General features: G+C 31.9%; 1 protein-coding gene across 1 annotated transcript; it reads right to left on the bottom strand.

Annotated features, from left to right (window-relative positions):
* Nucleotides 1-307: 307 nt before the first annotated feature.
* Nucleotides 308-21,591, bottom strand: LOC139502514 (uncharacterized). The gene is made up of 12 exons (XM_071292000.1): nucleotides 21,493-21,591; nucleotides 20,429-20,485; nucleotides 18,997-19,021; nucleotides 17,074-17,331; nucleotides 13,254-13,466; nucleotides 11,328-11,768; nucleotides 11,006-11,112; nucleotides 9,063-10,307; nucleotides 8,654-8,684; nucleotides 4,514-4,782; nucleotides 3,447-3,474; nucleotides 308-1,669 (listed from the first exon to the last, which is right to left on the bottom strand). The coding sequence occupies exons 4-12, from the start codon at nucleotides 17,231-17,233 to the stop codon at nucleotides 1,359-1,361; spliced, it is 2,805 nt and encodes a 934-aa protein (XP_071148101.1). The 5' UTR covers nucleotides 17,234-17,331; nucleotides 18,997-19,021; nucleotides 20,429-20,485; nucleotides 21,493-21,591; the 3' UTR covers nucleotides 308-1,358.
* Between the last annotated feature and the right edge of the window lie 453 nt (nucleotides 21,592-22,044).

The following is a 22,044-nucleotide window of genomic DNA, read 5'->3' as shown; positions in this document are numbered from 1 at the left end:
ACGGGGTATATATCTCCTAATTGATACGATATGCCCGTGCTTGTATTTCCTATTATGATATTCTTGATAGAGGATCACTGTTCATAAAGAAGCTATTAAACCAATAGTTTCGAATAGCGAAGTTGAAATCATCCATTCGTAAATTTTACGGACAGAAAATCAAACCACGACAACCACTGTCCTACATGCTCCTGACGGCCGAATACAGAATATTGTGGGATTCGACATTCGTATGAGCTCTTCACCCTCCTCCTAACCGGATACAGTGGATTACATAATAAAAAAAACATATACTAATCAGTTGAAAATGACTGAATTTATTTTAGAACTATACAAAGCAGAAAAACAGCTAGCGAAATCAGCCATGGTGGGGTATATATACAAACAATAATATAATATAAAAGAAACAAGCAATACACACAGTAAAAATCTTAGAGAACTCACAGTTACTGGTAGGTAAAAAACATGTGGGATTGTATTGTCGGTGTAAATCCGTAATGTTCTGAGATGAAAATGCCTTGATGTGATGAGGGTACAAAACATTTCTTCTGGTATTTTCCATTTTACAAAAATATATAACTCACTATAAATACATGTAAACAGGATAAAATCAAATCAAAATATCTCAAAAATTTACATCAGCTAGGAGGCATTACTATCATTTCTTTTGTTAGAATGCTTATAATTAAGACAGATACATGAGCTATGAATTCATTATAACTTATTAAAGATAAACAAATGCATCAATCATTATATAATTAAATTAAATATTTAAAACATTAATTTTGAATTTTGTCTCTGCATTGAATTTCGATTAAAACATTTTTCTATAGATCACACAATAGATGGGTACTATTTTGAAGTAAGTCGAAATGCTTTAAACTCTTTAAAATAAATGTTAAAGGATACTTTCAAACACAAATATCTACTAATGGATAAAACAGTGCATTCTGAACTTTAGAAAAAAATATACACACATCCAGAATTGTATTGACATTTATTGGATTAATTGCATCACGTCTTTGTAAATCAAAATCTTCTATATCACCAGTTTAGGAAATTTGTGTGCTTAAAGGAAAACAATAACATGTATGAAAGAAACTTGTACAGGAAACGGAACCAACTAGTATCTTACAGTATAAATACCATAATTCAGTTAAAATACACGATGTTAATCTTGCTATGATATTTGTATAAAAGTAAAATTTAAACTATGTACATATAATGTTGGCAAGTGTGTCGTCAACTGAATTGTTATAATTTCAATCTCTCAAATTGAATATGGTTATTTTACAAATAATTCAATATCCACTCTCATGTAAATACATAGAGATGTAACAGTGGAAGAATCAAATGAGTCAAAACAAATCTAGTAACGCATTTTCCACAATTTTAACATTTTTGCCTATGTTACTAAATGACTGAGCAATGGTCCTCAAGGTTGGTTTTAGACTGTGCATCCGACAAAACTTGTTACTCCATTCTTCTAATATATCTTTGTTCAGTCTTACCAAATCCCTTTCAAATTGCTTGTGGCTTATCCGCTCCCATGTATGGAAATCCATGCCAAGTTCGATCAGGAATTGGAGAGATTTGTTCCCAACTAATGGAACCAGTCTGTCAATGTGTTCCTCTGTAGGTACTACATCCCACTTCTCAGGCTCCCTGTCTGTTATATACAAGGATTAAAAACTACTGAATTAGTCTTCATTTCATACTTTAATTTCCATTCAATATGTTTAGTATGGTTTATATGTCAAATTATACGTAAGATATGATGAAGAAAGATATATTCTAGCACTTTGGGAAGATTAATGATTGTTTTAACTGTATGCAGACTTATACTAGTGTAATCATGTATGTACATGTTACACATCTTCACAATGTATCTATATCCAATCATATACATCTTTTTTTTTATTTTCTAAAGTCAACATTTGACAAATATTTATTTTTTTTTATCTCGTTTTCTTGCCATAGATGTTTCTGTATCTTTTTGGTGTCCTATGGAGAATTGTCGCAAACTATATCTCCATTTGGTTTAACAATAAACATACGAAGGAACAGATAAGGTGGTAACATTCGTAAATTTGGGATATATAAAGGCAACAGTAGTATACCGCTATTCAGAACTCATAAATTCATGGACAAAATACAACATCGGGGTAACAAACCAAAACCGAGGGAAACGCATTAAACATGTTAAATATAAGAGGAGAACAACGACACAACAATAAAATGTAACACACACAGAAACGGACCATGCATCAGACAAAATCCTACGAGAATAAAAAATATAAAATCAAAACCAAATACAAGAATTTGGTAAAGACATGTACCGTGACACGTCTTATCGCAATGTGAATTCAAACTCAAAAATAAGAGAAAACAAACGACCCAACGTAAATCTGGAACACACAGAGAAACGAACAATAATATACCAATGGCCATACTCCTGACTTGGTACAGGACATTTTTAAAGAAAAAATGGTGGGTTGAACCTGGTTTTGTGGCATGCCAAACCTCCCTTCTTGGTGGCCATGTGAAATATATCATCAAAATGACCACACAACATCACAGGACTATATAAATAAATTGGAGAACACAATTGACAAAGAAACACACGAACAACAGCCAACAAAAGGCAACAAGTTCAAAATTTTAATACGCCATAAGTGCATTTTGTCCACACAAAACCTACTAGTGACGCCCAGATACCAAAATTTGAAAACCGAAACAAGTACAAAGTTAAGCAGCATCGATGACCAAAAGATCAAACAACCCGAAAAGTAGACACATCCGAATAAGTTTAAACCTCAACGCCAAGGGACGTAATATTTGAAATTGTAAAAAATGACAAAAATTTGAATTTGTAAAACAGATCATAAAAAACTGAAAAAAAACCGTCACATTTGAATGAATAAGATAGAACTAGGATTGATTTAAGATTATATTCGAACTAAATACTGATATTGCATTTAATAACAATGCACATTTCAATATTTATTAATTGCAAACTAAGGTTACAATTAACTATATTATAAAGATATGTCCGGTTTGTTTGGAATCTAACTTCAAACGTTAAATATCGTACTGATTACGTTGAACAAAAACAAGTCTAATGAACACAATAAATATAACACAATAAAGTGTTAGACTATCAACAAGCCACAGAATAAGCCATTGGTCAACATCGAAGACTAAGGACACAGGCCACTGTAGGCACCAAGTGTGATCTGAGATGATACAGTTAACTGTATATATATATAGGACCAGCTTCACTTGTGGTTACTATCGTGTTGGAATGAGAAACCCGGTAATAGGCAACATTTCATGATATGACAATCGAGAAACTCTGAAAGGGATTGTTTCAAGTTTATATTGATCAACCACAATTATGATTTTTAATAAAATCTTAACTATATATTTTGATTCGTAGAACTTACCATAACCAATAAAATCACCTTTCACAAGCTGTAAAAGATGAGAATACAAATATTTAAAACAAAATACATTATATATGATGCATAAACAAATCAACTGTTTTCGTATATGGTACGATTCTATAAGACCAAAACCCCCGTTTGTATTTTAATTTGATTGCATAACTGTCAGATAATACAATCATATATAAAATACAATCATAACGTATAGTACAACTGTTCAAATTGTGCAAATCTTGCTCTTAAATTTTTCTAATGTTTAAGATGTTGTATGTTACTTTAACTTATCTCTTATACATCTATAACATAGATATACAAATAAGTAAACTACTGTTGATAGTATTACACGCTGTCATTGTTGAACTGTTTACTACATTTTAATATTTTATAATCATTTACAAGTGAGACATAATTACATGACCGTCATTAAATAATGTGTGTCTCATCACATATGAACACCAATTGAGGTGGGATTTTGTTGTCGGTATCTGAACGTAATTTTGAAATGAAGATGCCTTGGGATTTAAAGGAAACAAAATATTTCTTCTGGTAATTTGCATTTACAAAAAAATAATGACTGATTTTATATACATAACCCAATTTTAATTGCGTGTAAAATCCAATGAAATTTTGATTTGTCTTTTCATTATTGTCTTTGAACGTTCACGTGTCAACCTTTGATTATAAAAAAAATATGAGACCATATTAGTATTTTTAGTGCTACCCTGTTGGAATCGCATAATTTATTGCAATGTTATTTTTCTTTTTTTTAAATGATCCCCATTTAAAGTAACTCCGAGAACAATTCTAAACGGAAACTCCCCTTTCAATTGGCAACATCACAAGCACAACAAACGATTGTACAACAACGTCATATTTTTCACTTTGAACAGGTATTTTTTGTGTCCCGGTCAACTAACCAAAATGGCCACCAGGGCTAAAAATACAACATAGGGGTAAAATGCGGTTCTTGGCATTGTATTGAACCTGAAAAGGGTGAATTGAAGAACTAGAGATGATATTCGATTGAAGCAACAGGGTTTTGTTAATGTTTCATTACAAATATTAACCTTGCAAAGTGTATGGATGTTTCCCTTTCCAGCTGCTTCTATTTCTTTTGCTATTTCTTTAAATGTAACCGCATTGCTATCCCTGCATCGTCGAAAAACTTCAAAGTTCCATAATGTTTGATCCCCTGTGTCGACTGTGACATTAACGTCTGTCGCCGACAATCCTAAATGTATTGCCAGTTCTCTGACGTCATTGGTGCTGTACATTAACGACAACCGACGTAGATGTAGGTCTGATGGTAACTCTTTCAAAAACTCTTCATTTGTAACTGTTATAAAGAGATTGCAGGTATCAAATATAAATATAAAAATGTTAAAGTCAAACTTCCATGGTTGAGTCTAACTATATAGGGATTAAAGCAAATACAACTTTTAGTGAAAAAAGAGATAACAATAAACCAGACGTGCTTCATACCTGTTTGCATACTGAGATATAGTTAACCTATAAAAAAGATAATAGGTTAATAGGTTAAAATATGATAGTGACCCATTGGTACCCTTCGTCTGTTGTTTGATATATGGTTGGGATGGTGTTGCTTTGACACTTTCCCCTTTTTTATTTCCTTCTTATAAACTGTTATTACAGAGATGTGTCTCGCCTTTTCTGTACTTTTGACGATGCAAATGTTTATATTAACATTGCAATACTTGAACATCAAACATGTAGATAATCCAAGTCAATGAACCATGAATGAGGGACTTGGCAAACAAATCTCCATGTGTATGAGATATGCAAATGCTAATACAACTGAATACCAAATAGCATTGACTTATTATACGTCTTTCCTTTTAAACAAACCTAATTTCAAGCATTAACTTGTCAACTATGTAAAAGTTTCAAAGTCAATGAACCATGAAGACGTTAATACATTGTAATATCCATTGAAATAAAACTTGTAAATGTCAAAAAATTGGCATACAAATATCATTGACTTAAAATTAGCAGTTCATCTTAGATTGATTAATCACAAAATAATACATGTACACGAAGAAAAAGTTTCAAAGTTGAACGATCATGACTGAAAAGTGTAAATTTGGTAATGTGACTTGAAATAACTGTAAAACTGTTTCTGCACATGAAAAAATTGAGTGCCACTTGAGTATGCATCAAACACAAATATAACATGTTAATTTTATGCAAAACTGATGATTAACAAATACTCGAGGCATAATTCGAATATCACTGTGTTAAAATACCTCTCTGTGCCCGACATGTTGAGCCCAGGTCCAACTCATTAAAAAAAATATGGTGTTTAACTTCCCATCAATTTTAGTCATTTATCAATATGGTAAGGGTTGCTGTACCAAGTCAGGAAAATGGCCGTTATTTTATCAAAGTTCGTTTCAGTGTGTGTTTTATTTTAATGTTGTGTTTCTGTTTTGTCGTTTGTCCCCTTTTATATTTGAGCGTGAATTCGCATTGCTATAATACGTGTCACGATACTTCTCTCTCCCAGATTCATTTATTTAGTTTTGATGATATTTCTGTCATTCTCATCGAATTTTTTTCTAATTAGGTCTTTCCACTTTTCTGTGGAAAGACCTATTGTTTTTCTTCTGATTATTTTTTTTTCTTCCGCCTAATTTTGTTCTTGCGATAAATATTTGTTTCGCAATATGTCGCTTAGATATTTGGTATATGATATCGAACATGCGCTTTTGAAATTTACCCTGCGTAACCGAATACTTTTCTTTGTAGGAGTTATCTCCCCAAACACTGTTTTCCTTGTGATCACGACTCCTTCGCAACCGTAAGAGATTACGACAAATTTATTTTATAAAATTGCTCGTTATATCCTTCGCATGATTTGTCCATTTTCGACCGAAGCAATATGAATGCTCCATATGAGAGTTATTTCCCCTTTTGTATTTGAAATTTTGAAATGTATTTTAAACTGGAACACCATAAGTGATAGAGACCTAGGATCTTTTGATTTGAGGTCCTTGGTCCAAAAAAATGAAAATTAGGTCAAGGTCAAAGGTCAAGGTCATATTCTAATTTTTGAATTAGGCTTATTTCACTCATTTCCAGAAACCGTATAAGATATCGACAAATTATGTTGACTAAATTGTTAGTTGCGACATGTCGTAACTTAAAAATTTTAGTTGAAAGGGTGCGTAGACAATGAATGGGAGTTTTTGCCCCTATCATATCTAAAATTATGTGTAAAGTGATATAACTTATTAACCATACGTATTATAGACCTAGGGTCTTTTGATTTGATATCCTCAGTTTGTGACCTTCAAATTGAGGTCAAGGTCATAGGTTAATTTGACGTTCTAGATTTTGACCTTTGCTTTAAATTCATATCTATACATCATAAAGCCATATGAACTGACATTTTAGACTGATTTTAATATTTTAATATCAAAATAAATATTAACTGGTGGAAAGACCTTCAATTGTTCTCTGAACAATTGGTTTTTAATTATTAGAATGTTTCTGTGTGTGTTACATTTTAATGTTGTGCTTCTGTTGTGTCATTGTTCTCCTCTTATATTTGATGTGTTTCCCTCAGTTTAGGTTTGTAATTCCGATTTGTTTTTTTTCCATCGATTTATGAGTTTCGAGCAGCGGTATACTACTTTTGCCTTTATTGCTTTCAGAGGGCTCACTTGGAACCTGATATGGATAACCTCTCATGAAAAAGACCACTCTTTCACACAAAATATGTATACACAAAATTGTCAATGAAAACAAATCGTTCACCAGAAAAAATGACTGCCTAGTTAAAAGTTATATAAAGAATTCAAGGACTGCTGTAGAGACAATAAAGAACAAAAGAAACGCATTACTGTACATTACTTGATTTTACATACTATGTTGTCAAGGAACACCTATGGGAGGTTTCAATCGGAAGCTGGTAGTATTATGTATTTAAAAATAATAGTTATACGCTTCTCTGAACAAACCAAACTGCCAACTATTTTAAGACTGACGCAGTTGAGAAGACGTGACCTAAAGATTTACACACACATTAGACTGTTAAAGCAAATCTGTAATGAATGTGCAGCTGTAATTCATAAGACATATATTGATTCCGGTATCCAATGACATAAGCAATGCTATAACCATGTACATAACTATAAATAATTAATATTAATATACTACTATGATAAAATTGAGAATGGAAATGGGGAATGTGTCAAAGAGACAACAACCCGAGCATAGAGAAGACAACAACAGAAGGTCACCAACAGGTCTTCAATGCAGCGAGAAATTCCCGCAACTGGAGGCGTCCTTCAGCTGGCCCTAAACAATAATATATACTAGTTCAGTTATAATGAACGCCATACTAAACTCCAAATTGTACACAAGAAACTAAGATTAAAGGTAATACAAGACTACTAAAGGCCAGACGCTCCTGACTAAGGACAGGCGCAAAATGTGACGGGGTTAAACATGTTTATGAGATCTCAACCCTCCCCCTATACCTCTAGCCGATGCAGAAAAGTAAATGCATAATAATAATACGCATTTTAAAATTCAGTTCAAGAGAAGTCCGAGTCTGATGTCAGAAGATGTAACCAAAGAAAATAAACAAAATGACAATAATACATAAATAACTTCAGACTACTAGCAGTTAACTGACATGCCAGCTCCAGACTTCAATTAAACTGATTGAAAGAGTATGTCTTCATCATATGAATGTCAGGCACAATCATTTCCGTGAGAGGTTTAGTATTTTACAATCATAACATATATGAGAAGAACATAACCCGTGTGATACTCTGTATGATGCACGAGTAACACTAAATACGACAGTCATGTCAGTTGATTTTAACTACGTCTGTAATATATTTGTCTTTTGAGTATATGCTTTTTATTTGATCAAAAATCCATTGTCCAACTACAATTGAAACGTAGATCATTATTTTAACACATATTTGTTATTGTGTTACCTCAAAATAAGGTGGTTGCTTCATTCATTTCAAATACAAATGCAAACCGATTTTCTTTCCAATTATATCAATTCAATTCATATTGTTGAAGAAAGAATGAGAAACTAGCGCATTGTATTACATTCAATTAATTAACATTTAGAAAACCATTCCGTTTGACTATAAAATCTCTTAAACCACGAATTTATATGAGATTTTAAAAGAACATAACAGTATGTATTCATAATAATACAATACCTGGACACCCCGGTTCACATCCGTCCTCCTCCTGCTAGAAATACAAATACATATCTCTGCTTTACATGCTTGAAGATAGAAAGTTTTAAAATACTTTTTGTTTATTACGAAAAATTAAACATATTTTAGCAATGTTACAGACATAACAAAAGTGTATGCATACATAACTAAAGGAATGTTTATCTAACTGAATGACAATAAACATACATGAACATAATGTAATTATATACGCTCAATTCGTTAAAGAATTCTATCATCATATTGTACTGACTTGTGTTTTATTCATCTCTTTATATTTGCATTATTTAAGTAGTTAACTATTGTCAAAATGATTGTGTCGTATATGTCAGTTTACAACATATTTTTTGTTTGTTTTCTGTATCTAATTGTATTTTGGTACGATTCTTACCTTTCCTGGTATCCACGATTTGATAATGTGTATTGGGTGTTCAATGCCATGAGCAGGACATTTCCAGATTTTGTCGACATATGCAAGATTTTCGAATGGTAAGATGCATGGTTTATCTGGTGAGTTACAACATATCCTGGTCACAAAGGATGGGTCACTGTTGTCACTCTGATCACTGCTGGTTCTTATATACAGCTGACTTATTTTTTCCAAGGCAGATGTTAAACATTCATTGATACTGGAAGCAAGATCCCTCATTATGAGTGTGTTTGTTCTGGCATGAACAAGTCGGACAGAAATCTTGTCATCTTCGCAAAGTATATACAAATCCAAGGAAGGATCAATTGTGAACACTCCTGACCTGTGGAACAGCATTTCCCTTTTTGTCTCTCTGAATCTCTTTACCGACCAGACAGATAAGCAGTAACTTATAAATCGGAAGGATAATGCAGGAGGTATCATCAATGATGTCGATTGAAAAGCTATGGCGATATTTCGTTGTGTGATGTCGGCTGAATGGAGGTATCCGGAATCATCACTACCTCGTACCATACTTGCAACATAGTAAAAGTCTGCAGGTATACGCATTCGGCTAGTATCGTACCTCTTTGGTTCTACCAATATGTCCAGATGGGTCATAACAGTTAACAGATAATCTTTGTCTGTGTTGAATTTTGCATATTTCTTTCTCTTCCAAACGCCGTCTATTGCGTATTTTGAAACCATGCCTTTCGTTCCCATTGCATCCCACATTTCTTCTCTTTTTTGGTCTCCTTTGCAAAACTGCTTGTCTGTAACAATTGATTTAAAGGCATCAATGAGAAGGGTTGGAGACAAAATAATACGGTCGTCCAATTTAGGTTCATCAAAGTACAGTAACTTGCCAATTGAATGTTGAAATTTCAGAAAAACCTTCAACTCAACTTCTGACAACGGTCTTATAGGCTGCAATGCGTTTATTTTCTGTAGGTGCTCTAGGGTTATCAAGGGAATGTTGCGTCTGATTAACGATGCAAATTCTAACTCTAAAGGGATAAAGCATTTCGGAAGTAGTTCACCCCATGTTGGTTGCCTCTCTGATTCGCTCATGATAATCTTCTTTATCTTCCCCATTTCTCGATCATGTTCGTCTTTAGCGTTGACAAATATCTGATCCTCAATCACCAAATGCTGCTCTAATGGCGTTTGTTGAAACATCTTCTTGATTTCAGCAAATATTTCATGTCGTCTTTTTTCAACATCATGCTAAAAAATACCACAAGAGAACATTTTTACGTTATACTTTATATTTTGACCACCACTTCCTTCTAATGCAATTATTAATTATCGGTATATTAGGAAATGCAAAGTTACAATCACACAATTGCCTGTATAAGGACATTTTAAAATGGTGATGATGACTACAAATACAAAGCCTGCCTCATACAGATGTGGCGCTAGTATGGTGTTATTTTATTTATTCAAGCCAGATCATGTTGTATAATATATCATGTATATTTGGAAAAAGGAAAATCATAATAATACTGAACTACGAGGAAAATTAAAAAAAATCCCTACTCAAAGAAAGAAATTTGAAATTATAACACTTATTTTTATCTTATTAAAACAAAATAATTGGAGAAATGGAGACCCTGTTAGTATTTTTTTGTTGTTTTATTTCCTTCCCTTCATTTTTAGTAGAAATGCAAATTGGTATGTACTAGGAAACCTAAATATGAAATAAAACAATTTCCTTACAAAACAAGCAATTATAAGTTTGGAATATAACTTAAGATCATATTTGGTCAAATATGTGTTAACGTTAAACTATTGTATAAACAATAAGCAGTTAGTTTATGCCAATAGTAAAGACATTATTCTTCTTTCTTTATTAATTTGTTTACGTAACAACAATATGAATCAAAGTCAAAACCTTCCACCATTTCAATTGAAAGTATACTTACAGCTTTAACCTGATCTTTGTGCGTTAAGACCACCATAATTTTAGGAAATCCCTGATTACTTCCCTTGCAGTATGTTACAATGGTGTTGATCCAGAATAGTAGATAATCTGTAAGAATAAACATGAAAAAAAAAGAATAATACATTGGTGAAAACTGATCAAAGACGTAATTGCTTTCCATTCCAAATTAAAATTCTCCAATAATGAAATAAGTTCTGAAGATGTTAAAAATGTCAATTGTTAGTTTATATATTTATGAAAAACTATATTGTAATTTGGTGTTTTAATCTTAACAACTACAAAAAAAATGTATGTATTAATACCTCTTGCTGTTTTATGTTGACCCTTTCCAGGAAGATACTTTTCATACGGACAGAGATCATCTAGTGTTCTGCTTCCATCCAATACTACCATGTAAATAGCTCTGTATGTCAGAAATGTCTGATGAGTTGAATAGAATACATCTTGCCCTCCAAAATCCCAGATGATTATTGGTGCTATTTTTTTGTTGTGCAACTGCTTTTTCCCAACTTTAGAAGACATTTCTAAAAACTTTTCTTTTGAGATTGACACTTTGACTTCTTTGACTTGTTTCGAAACCCCGAACATATTTTTCAGCTTTCTGACAACTCCAGGTTTAGTAACAGTATGTATATGCATCTCACCAGTGAGACTTGACCTCGCTTCAGAACCGTCTGAGTCATCAATTGGTTTGTCATTGATACGGTCTCCGTCATTTGACGAATATGAAGTTTGTCTAAAATCTAAAAAAAAAATCACAAAAAAATATATGAAATCAAAAGAAACCAAGAAAAATACATATAGTTACATAATGTCCATTGATCAGAGGGACTGACTTTTCAATGTATAACTATAATACATTTACTGTTTGAAAACAAAATTTAACGAGAAAAGAGATGATTTCAGCTTACCAATTGTGAACTTTCCATTTCTAAGTAGCAACATTTCAGCAGCACCTGCATACGGTGTATATATCTCCCAATTGATACGATATTCTCGTGCTAGTATTTCCTATCATGATTGTCTTGGTAGAGGGTTGTTGCTCACAAGGAGGCTATCAAATCAAGAGTTCCAAAAGGTGAAGTTGAAATCATCTCTTCGTAAATTTTACGGACGCAATCACGTGTTGGTTGACCGTTATGGAATAACCGTTTCACAAATGACATCGGATATGTTCCTTACGTTGTAACTACAATCCCCTTCCCTTTCTTAAATGTAACTTACCGTATTAGACTATTTACTGGATTTGTTATATCATAAGCAACACGACAGGTGACACATGTGGAGCAGGATCTGCTGACCCTTTTGGAGCACCAGCTGATATCACCCCTTGTTTTTTAGTGGGGTTCGTGTTGTTAATCCTTTAGTTTTCTATGTTGTGTCTTGTGTGCTTTTGTTTGTCTGTTTGTTCTTTTCATTTTAGCCATGGTTTTGTCTGTTTATTTCCGATATATAATTCTGTCTGTCCCTCTGGTATTTTTAGTCTCTCTTTCACACAGTCTTGTCCATAAACAGGTTTATCTAGTAAGAGCTTAACTTTTGTGGACCGCTTTCACATTCAACACGCAATGCCACTTATATAAAAATTGAACAACAATGCTTTAAGTGGACGAAGAACAGATATTCTTATATAAATAATTTCACGCGAAAAACTTTGATTGTTTCTGTCATTAGACCTCTCTTTAGTGTGTTTTACCTTTTCATTCTAAAATAAGGTAAAATTTTAAATAAGTATTACTTCTGTTTTCTACTTGTATTATTTTCATTCTGCTTTTTGGTTGTTGTCTATCTGACGGATTACCCGTTCCCATTATACCAAATTTATATTTGCAATTTAAGAAATCATAGTTGTTAATTGTAGCAATCGATTAGAGAAAATTAATTTTAATAAGGCAATAATATGTTTTACCAATATGAATTCGAATTTCTTGATCACCACACAGTAGGTTGCTTTCACCATTTGAATATTACAAGGTTGCATGAGAAAAATGAAATCCAATTTTACTTATTTCAACTTGACATGCTGCCGTAATTCAAAATTACTATCTTACAGAAGAAAAAAAAACATTTCCCAAAGACACAAAGATATTTTCTGGCAAAGTCCTAAGGAATTGTGTATGAAATGAAACAGAAATAAAGGTCTGTACATCAGTAAAATTTGACCCAACGAAATAAATGACAAAACTACATATACAGGTAATCATACGAAATTTTATAATATAACAAACCATCATGTTCTGACCATTCTCGTGTTGTGTCGGAAATCAATGTGTCCTTTGATTCAAGTCTTAGGTTTCTACTGCTGTCCGGCAATGATATTATTTGTGCGTCGACTGGTATATCTTGACTGATCGGTGTTGTATCATCTAGCTTGTTTTGTTTCGTTATTTTTTCTTCTTTCAAAAGGGATCTACTAACGAGTATTTCTTCTAAGGAGAAATCTAAAATTGATAGTTATAATGGAATCATATTAATTTGTAGGATTAAAGACAATTTGTTCTATCGGTGTGTATCCTACAGTTAGTATACAACTAGGGTTTTGATTGGTTAACTCACGTTGTTTCAAAGACTATAATCCCCTGGGTGATGGTTGTTGAATTTCCATAAACTCTTAAAAAAATTATACGTTTAGATCCGTAGATATTGATATTCTAACACCTTCAGTACTCAGGAAACTCTTCGGATGCGCTTCAGGCTGTAAGAATATCAATACATATGAATCTACAGATTTATAAAGTAAATTTTTAAGAGAAATTCGCAAATGACTTATAATTAACCAGAGCTAAATCATTATGAAATTTCGCAGAAGTTTTTTTTTAATGTTCATTTAATTTATTTTCGAAGCTTAAATCATGTCAATGCCTTAGAATAGAAGCAACTGTTATGTTTTTTGTGTGTTTTTTGTTGTCCCAATTTGCTAACAATACAGGGTCCGTGCATGCAGTGAATATTACCAAAGTAGTTTCGAAAAGATGGTTTGTCGAAGTGCAAACAAAGCGAACATTTTCAATTGACCAAAGCAAGTCATGTATTGATATATGCAAATCAATTAGAACTATAATAGTATAAACATTGTCCAGCGTCTATATACTACTCACAACTTACATGTAACAGTTATGATCTCATGTTTAATAATTGCTTTTCATTATAATTCGTTTTTTTACATGTTAATGTCCAACAATCATAACCAAGAGACATCATGTTATCAGAAAATAATAATATGTTATATGTGTAATCAATTCAAATTTCAGTACAAATGATTTTTATTGAAGTGTTATTTTCATTCAATCATACACGTCTTGTATGATCAGCTACATCAAATATCATGTGATGATTCATAAGTTACAATATGTATAATTTTCATCATGTTTACAAACCAAGTAAGATATTTTACTCATAATTTATTATGTAACTTAAATTAGGCTGTATATGTTCAAATGATTCGTGTGAATTAGGTTAAGGTTTTTGTCCGTAGGGATATAAATGAAAATAATTGATAAAAGAGGGATCCGTCATTTTACATTGCTTTGATCAACCAACGTTCGATTACTGCAATATTATCGAAAATAAAACAAAAACTACCTCAAAATTGCGGTTTGATTTTATCACGTGATCGACATAAACTTTGGGAGTAAAATAAAATATTATTGATATATGGTGTTGAATACTCTAATGCTTCAAACGAGTTATATAAATGCGTACCAATTTTCATCAAAATCTCGTTTTCAGGTGCGTTCGAATCCGAATTCAATTGTCTTGGAAAGTCAGATTGTTTTTTAGAATACTGTTGTCTTGTGTCCTAAACCAAATTGATAATCACGAAACAAGTTAACATAAGTGATTAATGTTACGTTCAATTTGTAATAATATCTCAAATAAACCATAAATCGTAGTTATGAAAGCCATTTTGGTGATTGCAGCACTTTAAAATGAAAAGGGAAATATAGGATTTTAAAATATGCTTAGAAAGCTTCAATTTCCGGAGGGAGGGGAGCTAGTATGATATTGGAAAAAAAGGAAGGACCGGGGTTTTGAGTGAAAAAAAGTCTGGATGAGTCACGTTTCCTAAAATAAAAAGCTAATGACAATTTATGTAAAAAAAAAATCAGGATAAACTAATTTAAAAGGCCAGGAGCGAATAAAATGAAAAGAAGGCACGATAGAGATGACGACCCAATATTACCATGCAGATACTTCTTCACAACTACGGCTCTGGCTAATAAATTACAGTTGGTACATTGCAGATTAATGTTTTCTTTTGTTTTTGCAGAGTATTTTACTAGCCAAACACTTTAATTTACCGAACGCATATTTGAGTCATGCATAGAAGAGGAAATCTTTGATTGAGAAAATACCAGTGGCTAATATTTCAGGCATATTTCAAACGATATACTAATAATATTTCTGATGCTTTGAGTCTTGATAATGGGTTAATAATTCGAACACGGCCTGAGTTATTGATAAAGGATCTGAAATCATTACAATAACACAAAAAAAAAATGGATTGATTTACGTACAACATAAATAAGATATGATTACCAAATATATGGAAACCATTGCGCTAGTTTACATGTATTACATCTTCGTAACGTCATAAAAATAGCCAAAATAAAAAAAAAGGAACGAGAATAAAAGGGCATTGACAGAACGTCATTATAGGCTTTTATAGCTTAAATCAATGTGTTTTTTTTTTAATTTTATTCATCTTATCTCTCGGTCATATCGGCCCATTGAAAATTACATATCAACTTAGTCTGCCAAACCAGTCTTTATGGCAGGATAGGCAACGTCGATCGTCATAATCGGCCCGTTGTAGTATAAAGGTTAGCAAGTACTGACATGATGACTGACGCCACCAATTTCTGGAGGACAAACGCTAAGGATGCAAGTGTTTTAGCCAATATTTGTTTTACTCTTATATCAACAATATGTGGAAAACACAAATAAACTACATTTATCTGTGATCACATTTTTGATATACATTTTCAAAACTGTAAAAATCTACATAAAAAATTGAAATTATCATTAAAAAATTAAGATTTATTTACCTGTTATATTTCATGCTGTTTATTTAGTCGGGGTATTTATCATGTAAATAATGTTAAGTTATTACATTGACATATATTTCCTGTATATTTTAACATGAGTTATTTTTTGACATTATCATCATCAGCTGTTTAAAATGTCTTATCTAACTTACAAATGCCCATATTCAAAAATCCTTAATTACTGAAGGGCGTAAAATTGTTCAGGCCATCCCTTATCTTTAATTTGCAACTACAAAGACAGACATACCTAAAAAGTTATGAAATATACACATACAGAACATAATTGTTCAAAAATCGAAATAAAAGAATAAATCATAATGAGTAAAGATAATTGTCGAATATACTGCAAAATAATTGTGTGCACATCGAATAATAAAACATTCTACTCATTTGTAATATAAATTAGTATAGTAGGGACTCAAGCTACATAGTTTTTGTGATGTACATTAAATTCCAGATGTTTTGAGAGTCATGCAGTTTCCAGCGTCGTGTAACAATAATGAATGCTTTAATAGTATTTAGTGAATAATTCATGTTATTCTGTCAAAACAAAATATTCAAAATTATACATACACTATATATTGATGCCTTTGCTAGAGAAAGCAGTGAAAGTGTATGTGTCTATCTTTAAAAAGAAGAGGACTATCGAAAATGTAGTAATGTAATAATCATGCACATGGTTTGGCTACAAGGCAATATTTGTTCAACATTTTCAAGTCATAGCCTTTTTTGTCAAATGTTGCAATAAGTGTAATCTATAGTACGACATTACAGTCTTGATATTGTCTTGCTAGTTCTAATGCACTTTAATTGCAACACTGCGACAGTAAACCAATTATGTATAAATTATACACTTGACATAACTTGGCTCACATAAATAGACAAAACAGAACCATGATGTATAACGTTAATATTGTTTAACAGGATTCAACTATATAGACAGTTAGAATACGTCCGTATATTGTATGTCCTGCGTTTGTATAAAAAGATTTAGTTTTACCTTGCAGCCCACCAAGCCAATCCTTTGATTCACGGTCCATGTATGAAAGACCATTGTATAATTCTATCCCATCGGTTGAAATCCTGAATCTGGTAGGCCGTTTTCCGACAAGATATCTCGCTAAAGTTGTCTTCCCTGTGCCCTGTTCGCCAGCTAGCATAAGTCTTGACTCAAAGTGGGGATAACTTTCTTCTTTCAATAGACTAGAGAATACATGGGCTGATTTCTTATCAAATTTTTTAACTTCAGTTGGAAGACCTAAATTTCAATTATCTAAATGTAAGTTCTATATTTAAAATAGTTATATGAGTCTGTACATGTTCATTCAAAAACTTTCAAAATATGTTTAGACCTGATATATAACGGTGGTGCAGCAAATAAGTTTGACACAAAGTAAATCATATCTATATATTTTTTAGCACTACTGCTTGAATCCTATATCTTTGTAACCATAAAACGGGGCTCGGCCTATCCGTATCTATGATAGCTTCAATGGGCTTGAATTTTGTAGTTGATTTAAATCTGACAATTTATTAGATGTAGAAGTGCTTGGGAATCTCAAATCACAAGCATTTACCGGTTGCTATAATATCAATTATGATAAGTTCTGCTATTTTTTTTTGCATTTTACTGAGTGTAGTGTCCTTTAGAAAATCATGTATTTATACAAAGATGCACTTGCACGTTTGAATCACTTTGCGTTTCCTTTTTGAAATTTACTGTAAACAAATTCTCTGCGCGCAATTTTGTCCTTAAGATTTCTCATATCAGATTTTATTATCAAATAAAATTATAAAATAAATAACAGAGATTTGATAAGATTTATAAAATCGGGCTTTTTAAATGTATTTTATGAAATAATGACAAGAAAAGTAGGTGTTAGAGACAATTCACTTATTAAAGGATTCCGAATATCCAACAAAAAGTCAACAACAAAATCAGCGAAATCTGTAAAACTTTCATAAAAAACATACGAAATAAAATAAATATTTCGTAATGGTATGTTACCAAAGTAATCCATGATTTGTGATATGATTTTATTATCTGAACTATGTTTACTGAACTAGGAAATCGTCATTCCTATTATTTCAAATCACTACATTAAGGTTGAAGTATTGTTCTTATTTTGCTCATTCATTTACCAGCCTTAAAAATATAAGTTCAAATTTGCAACCCGACGATCAGTATGTGAAAGATTGAAAAGATATGAGCATCTAAAAATATTTTCACTTAATTGTAATTCAAGTACATTTTCATTTAATAATTTAAATAAGGTATCATTTAAACACTTTCGAAAACATGTAGGATTGGTGTGCTTTTTATTAATAACAGAAAAAAAAAGTTCAAATCAAACAAGTAAAATAATGCTCAACAGAAATAAGAAAAAAGACAACATTTGTTTTTATCGACATAATCAAACAAATAAGAGTTGTCAAAATGTTTCAATTTATTCTTACAAGTCATGTTTACTAAATATCAAGAGATATAATGTATGTGAGTTGGTAGGTTATTTCTTTTAATACCCTTATTGCTGACAATGATTTTACGATAATTGTATCAGCGCATTGGTCAGTACTTCGGTATTGACATGATTTTAACCACAATTTCTTAAATTGTCCATTTATAAATTTTGAATAAGAAAAAAACATTTTCTATCTCCCCCGTGCACATATTACATTAGGTATTTTCGGCTACAATTTTTCTGTCTTTTTCAACTGTACCGGTTCTTATACATCTTTGGCTTTCAATTAAATGGCTTTTAAGCGTTCCTTTTGAAGGTCAATCGAAAACGCTCTTCATATGCAGGACATTTATTAAGTGTTGATTTCAATGTGTCATTGTATTATACTTTCTTTATCCAGAATAACCGATTTGATTTAACAACCCATACGATTCATGGAGTTAGAGGTATATGATACTCACCAGGTAAAAGTGTATTTCCATATTCCTAAAAAAGAACATTCAGACAGAAATATCCAATTTTAGTTTATTAAGATTAACACACGTTTTCAACGATTTGTCCTATAGTTAACGTTTATTTGTGGATAGTGTTGTCGTTAGCAATGATACTACGTCTCCTTTTAACTGTTGCATATACCACATGTACCTTTTGTACATACATATGGTCAATATTCCTAAAGCACCTCAAACTGAGGAACTCAAAGAAGGGTATACACACATAATTTCTGTGTATCGATATTGGACACATTTCATTTTTAAACAAGTGACTGATATTTGCCGTTTGTGCTGATTTGGAAAGCAGGGAATCATATAGCATAGATGAAAACATACGGAGCTATCAAATATATGTATTGTATAAACAGAGTATATCAATCAGGAAAAGTCGCATCACATTTATTACAGCTGTTAAAACAATAAGCAAATAAACAGACAACCTTATTTTAAAAGATACGGGAATTGCTATTTTTGATCCACAGCTTCAAAAAACAAGGATGAGTTCACCATTTGCAAACAAATTGCTCAACTTGCCTTCTATACAGATACATAAACTGCTTATTTTAAGGTTAAATAAATCTTGTGAAGCAACAACGAAGATGAGTTTCTCTCTAGAAATAGCTATTAATAATTATCAAGTATTGTTGATGGTCATTGATATATCCCACATTTTGGATCATTTTTCTTAAAGAACTTGTGAAAAGACAAAGGGATTCTTTACCTTGAGAAGCCGCATGATAAAAAGGTAGTAGGGGTGTGCTACATTATATATAAAAAAAATCTCAAATCCTATTCCGAAAAATGTTTGTACCTTTCTTTTTTTATTTTGTATATGACTCATCCCCTTGTTAACTGCAAATTTGGTTGAAAAGCAGGAATATGGTGTTCAGAGAATTACAGGGAAAATGTTTGTGGGCGAGAGTATGCTATCAAACATTTTGAAAATTTTGCCAAGACGAAGCTTTAGCAATATTCACCAACATTTCAGACATAAGACATCACATATACACCACCAATAACACTATTGCTGAAAAGGTTTAACAGGTAAAACAATTATATATTTTCAAATTCTACCAACATTGTATCAAAAAGTTTAAGGCCTACAGTATGGGTTATCAAATAAACTCCTTTAACTAACTATGTGAAAATGTCTCATATTTGAAACGAGCATTTCTATATATCCAAGTTTTTAAGATATGCACAGAGGCATTGAAGACAATGCTGCCATAACCGACTACCTGCAATGAATCATACATTTGTATCCAATTGTTAAACTGTCTTATGACGTCAATACACTACTCTTAAAAATATCTGTTTTTAATAAAAGAAGGATGAAAGATACCAGAGGATCAGTCAATAAATTAAAAACTACTAAAAAGGAGAAATATTTATATTTTACCTTTAATAGCTTTAGTATGTCCGGGTATCTGCTGGCTACATCTATTGGCTTTTCACCCTGACATATTATATATATTTGATTTTAACTCTTTGGAACATAACAGAAAATTAAGAACTGCTTTATAAATGTCTATCACAATTTCTAAATTATCGGATAAACTGAAACGCGTTCTTACAACAACGCTTCATTGCAATTTCAATCATGTTATTATTAGTCGCTGCCTTTTTTTCTGATATATTTTAGGTTGAAGCAAAACCCCTATTATACAAGTTTGAATTTTTCAAAATACTTAGGACTTTCTTATTCTAGCATAGATAACCTTAGCCGTACCTGACACAATTTTATTGAATTTTGGGTTCTCAATGCTCATCAACTTTGTACTTGTTTGGCTTTATAACTATTACGATCTGAGCGTGACTGACACAAAGGAATAATGAGTCTTATGTAGACAAAACGCTCGTCTAGTGTATACAATAATAGGCCTGGTACCTTTGATAACTATTTACTGTTACGTTATGTAGAATTTAAACAGTGTGTCTTTACAAACAAAGTAAAAAATTAATTTCAATATTTTACAAAAAATGATTAAAAGCAAATTATTAGGAGAATATTATTGTTGATGTTCTTTTAAATAGAACACTACTGGCTGACGGTTTAGAAAAACAGTGGAAAAAAGTAATGACCCTCTCTCAAACCTTCCTTCGTTGAGAAATTCACTACACGACGAACCAATGGTTACAACTCCTTCAGACACAGATGATCCTCCACGGCCTGTTTGTCGTTAAGCTTTTAATGTTTCTTATGGTTACATCCATGTCATTCAAATGTCTAGTTTGGAGCTCTCTAATAACGGGAATGCGGTTAAAGCTTTTCGGACGTAAACACAGAGGAATGGTTGTGGTTGTGATATGTTTGTTCTCGGAAATGTAATTGTCAAACCTTAAGGAAAGGGCAAGGTGAATGAAAGTTGACAAAGCATTGTAAGGTTTATTTTGTAAAATAAAAATTAAACCAAGACTTCAATATATTATCCATAACAAAGATATAATGTCACTAGTACTTACTTTTTTATTAAGTATATGGGGATCACACTCTTTGTTCAACAAATATTTGACTGTCTGACGGTTGCCTTTTCTGGACGCGATATGAAGCGCAGTATTTCCTGCCTTAAAAAAATAATTTCAAAAATTATTGATCGATAACATTATTTGCTCTTTGTTTTCATATATTTTAATTCTGTCTAGCACAAATAGTGGTTGTCAATAATAAACTATGTAAAAATAGAAAAAAAAACAAGGTTCGAAATCTAACTGATACAGCATGATTAACAGAAATATATTGCTCTACTAAGATTTAATAGTATCTAACACATGATAACCAATAGACGGGGAATTGAGTAAACATCTTTAGACATATGCCATGAAACTGCAGTCATTGAGAAAAACCATAAGCATTAAAGTGGGTTACTAAATTGGAGTTGAATAACAACAGGGGGATTGAGTGGTCACAAGAAGACATTAAAATTGTCTACAAATAAATATTGTCAGGCAGTTTTGACTGATAAATCGTTTGTTACTTTATATAATACATATGGTATTTACAATAATATTCCAAAA

This window comes from Mytilus edulis, chromosome 14, assembly GCF_963676685.1.
Source record: "Mytilus edulis chromosome 14, xbMytEdul2.2, whole genome shotgun sequence".
In the NCBI taxonomy this organism is placed as follows: domain Eukaryota; kingdom Metazoa; phylum Mollusca; class Bivalvia; order Mytilida; family Mytilidae; genus Mytilus; species Mytilus edulis.
The sequence above is the reverse complement of the archived record's forward strand: the minus strand, read 5'-3'. Positions and strand labels throughout refer to the sequence as shown.

Coding starts and splice junctions, on each gene's coding strand:
- LOC139502514 (XM_071292000.1), bottom strand. CDS start 17,233: ATGCTAGCTGGCGAACAGGGCACAGGGAAGACAACTTTAGCGAGATAT. Junction 11,769..13,253: donor AGAATGGTCAGAACATGATG/GTTTGTTATATT, acceptor TTTTTTTTTTAG/ATTTTAGACAAACTTCATAT. Junction 1,670..3,446: donor AGGTGATTTTATTGGTTATG/GTAAGTTCTACG, acceptor TGTATATAACAG/ACAGGGAGCCTGAGAAGTGG.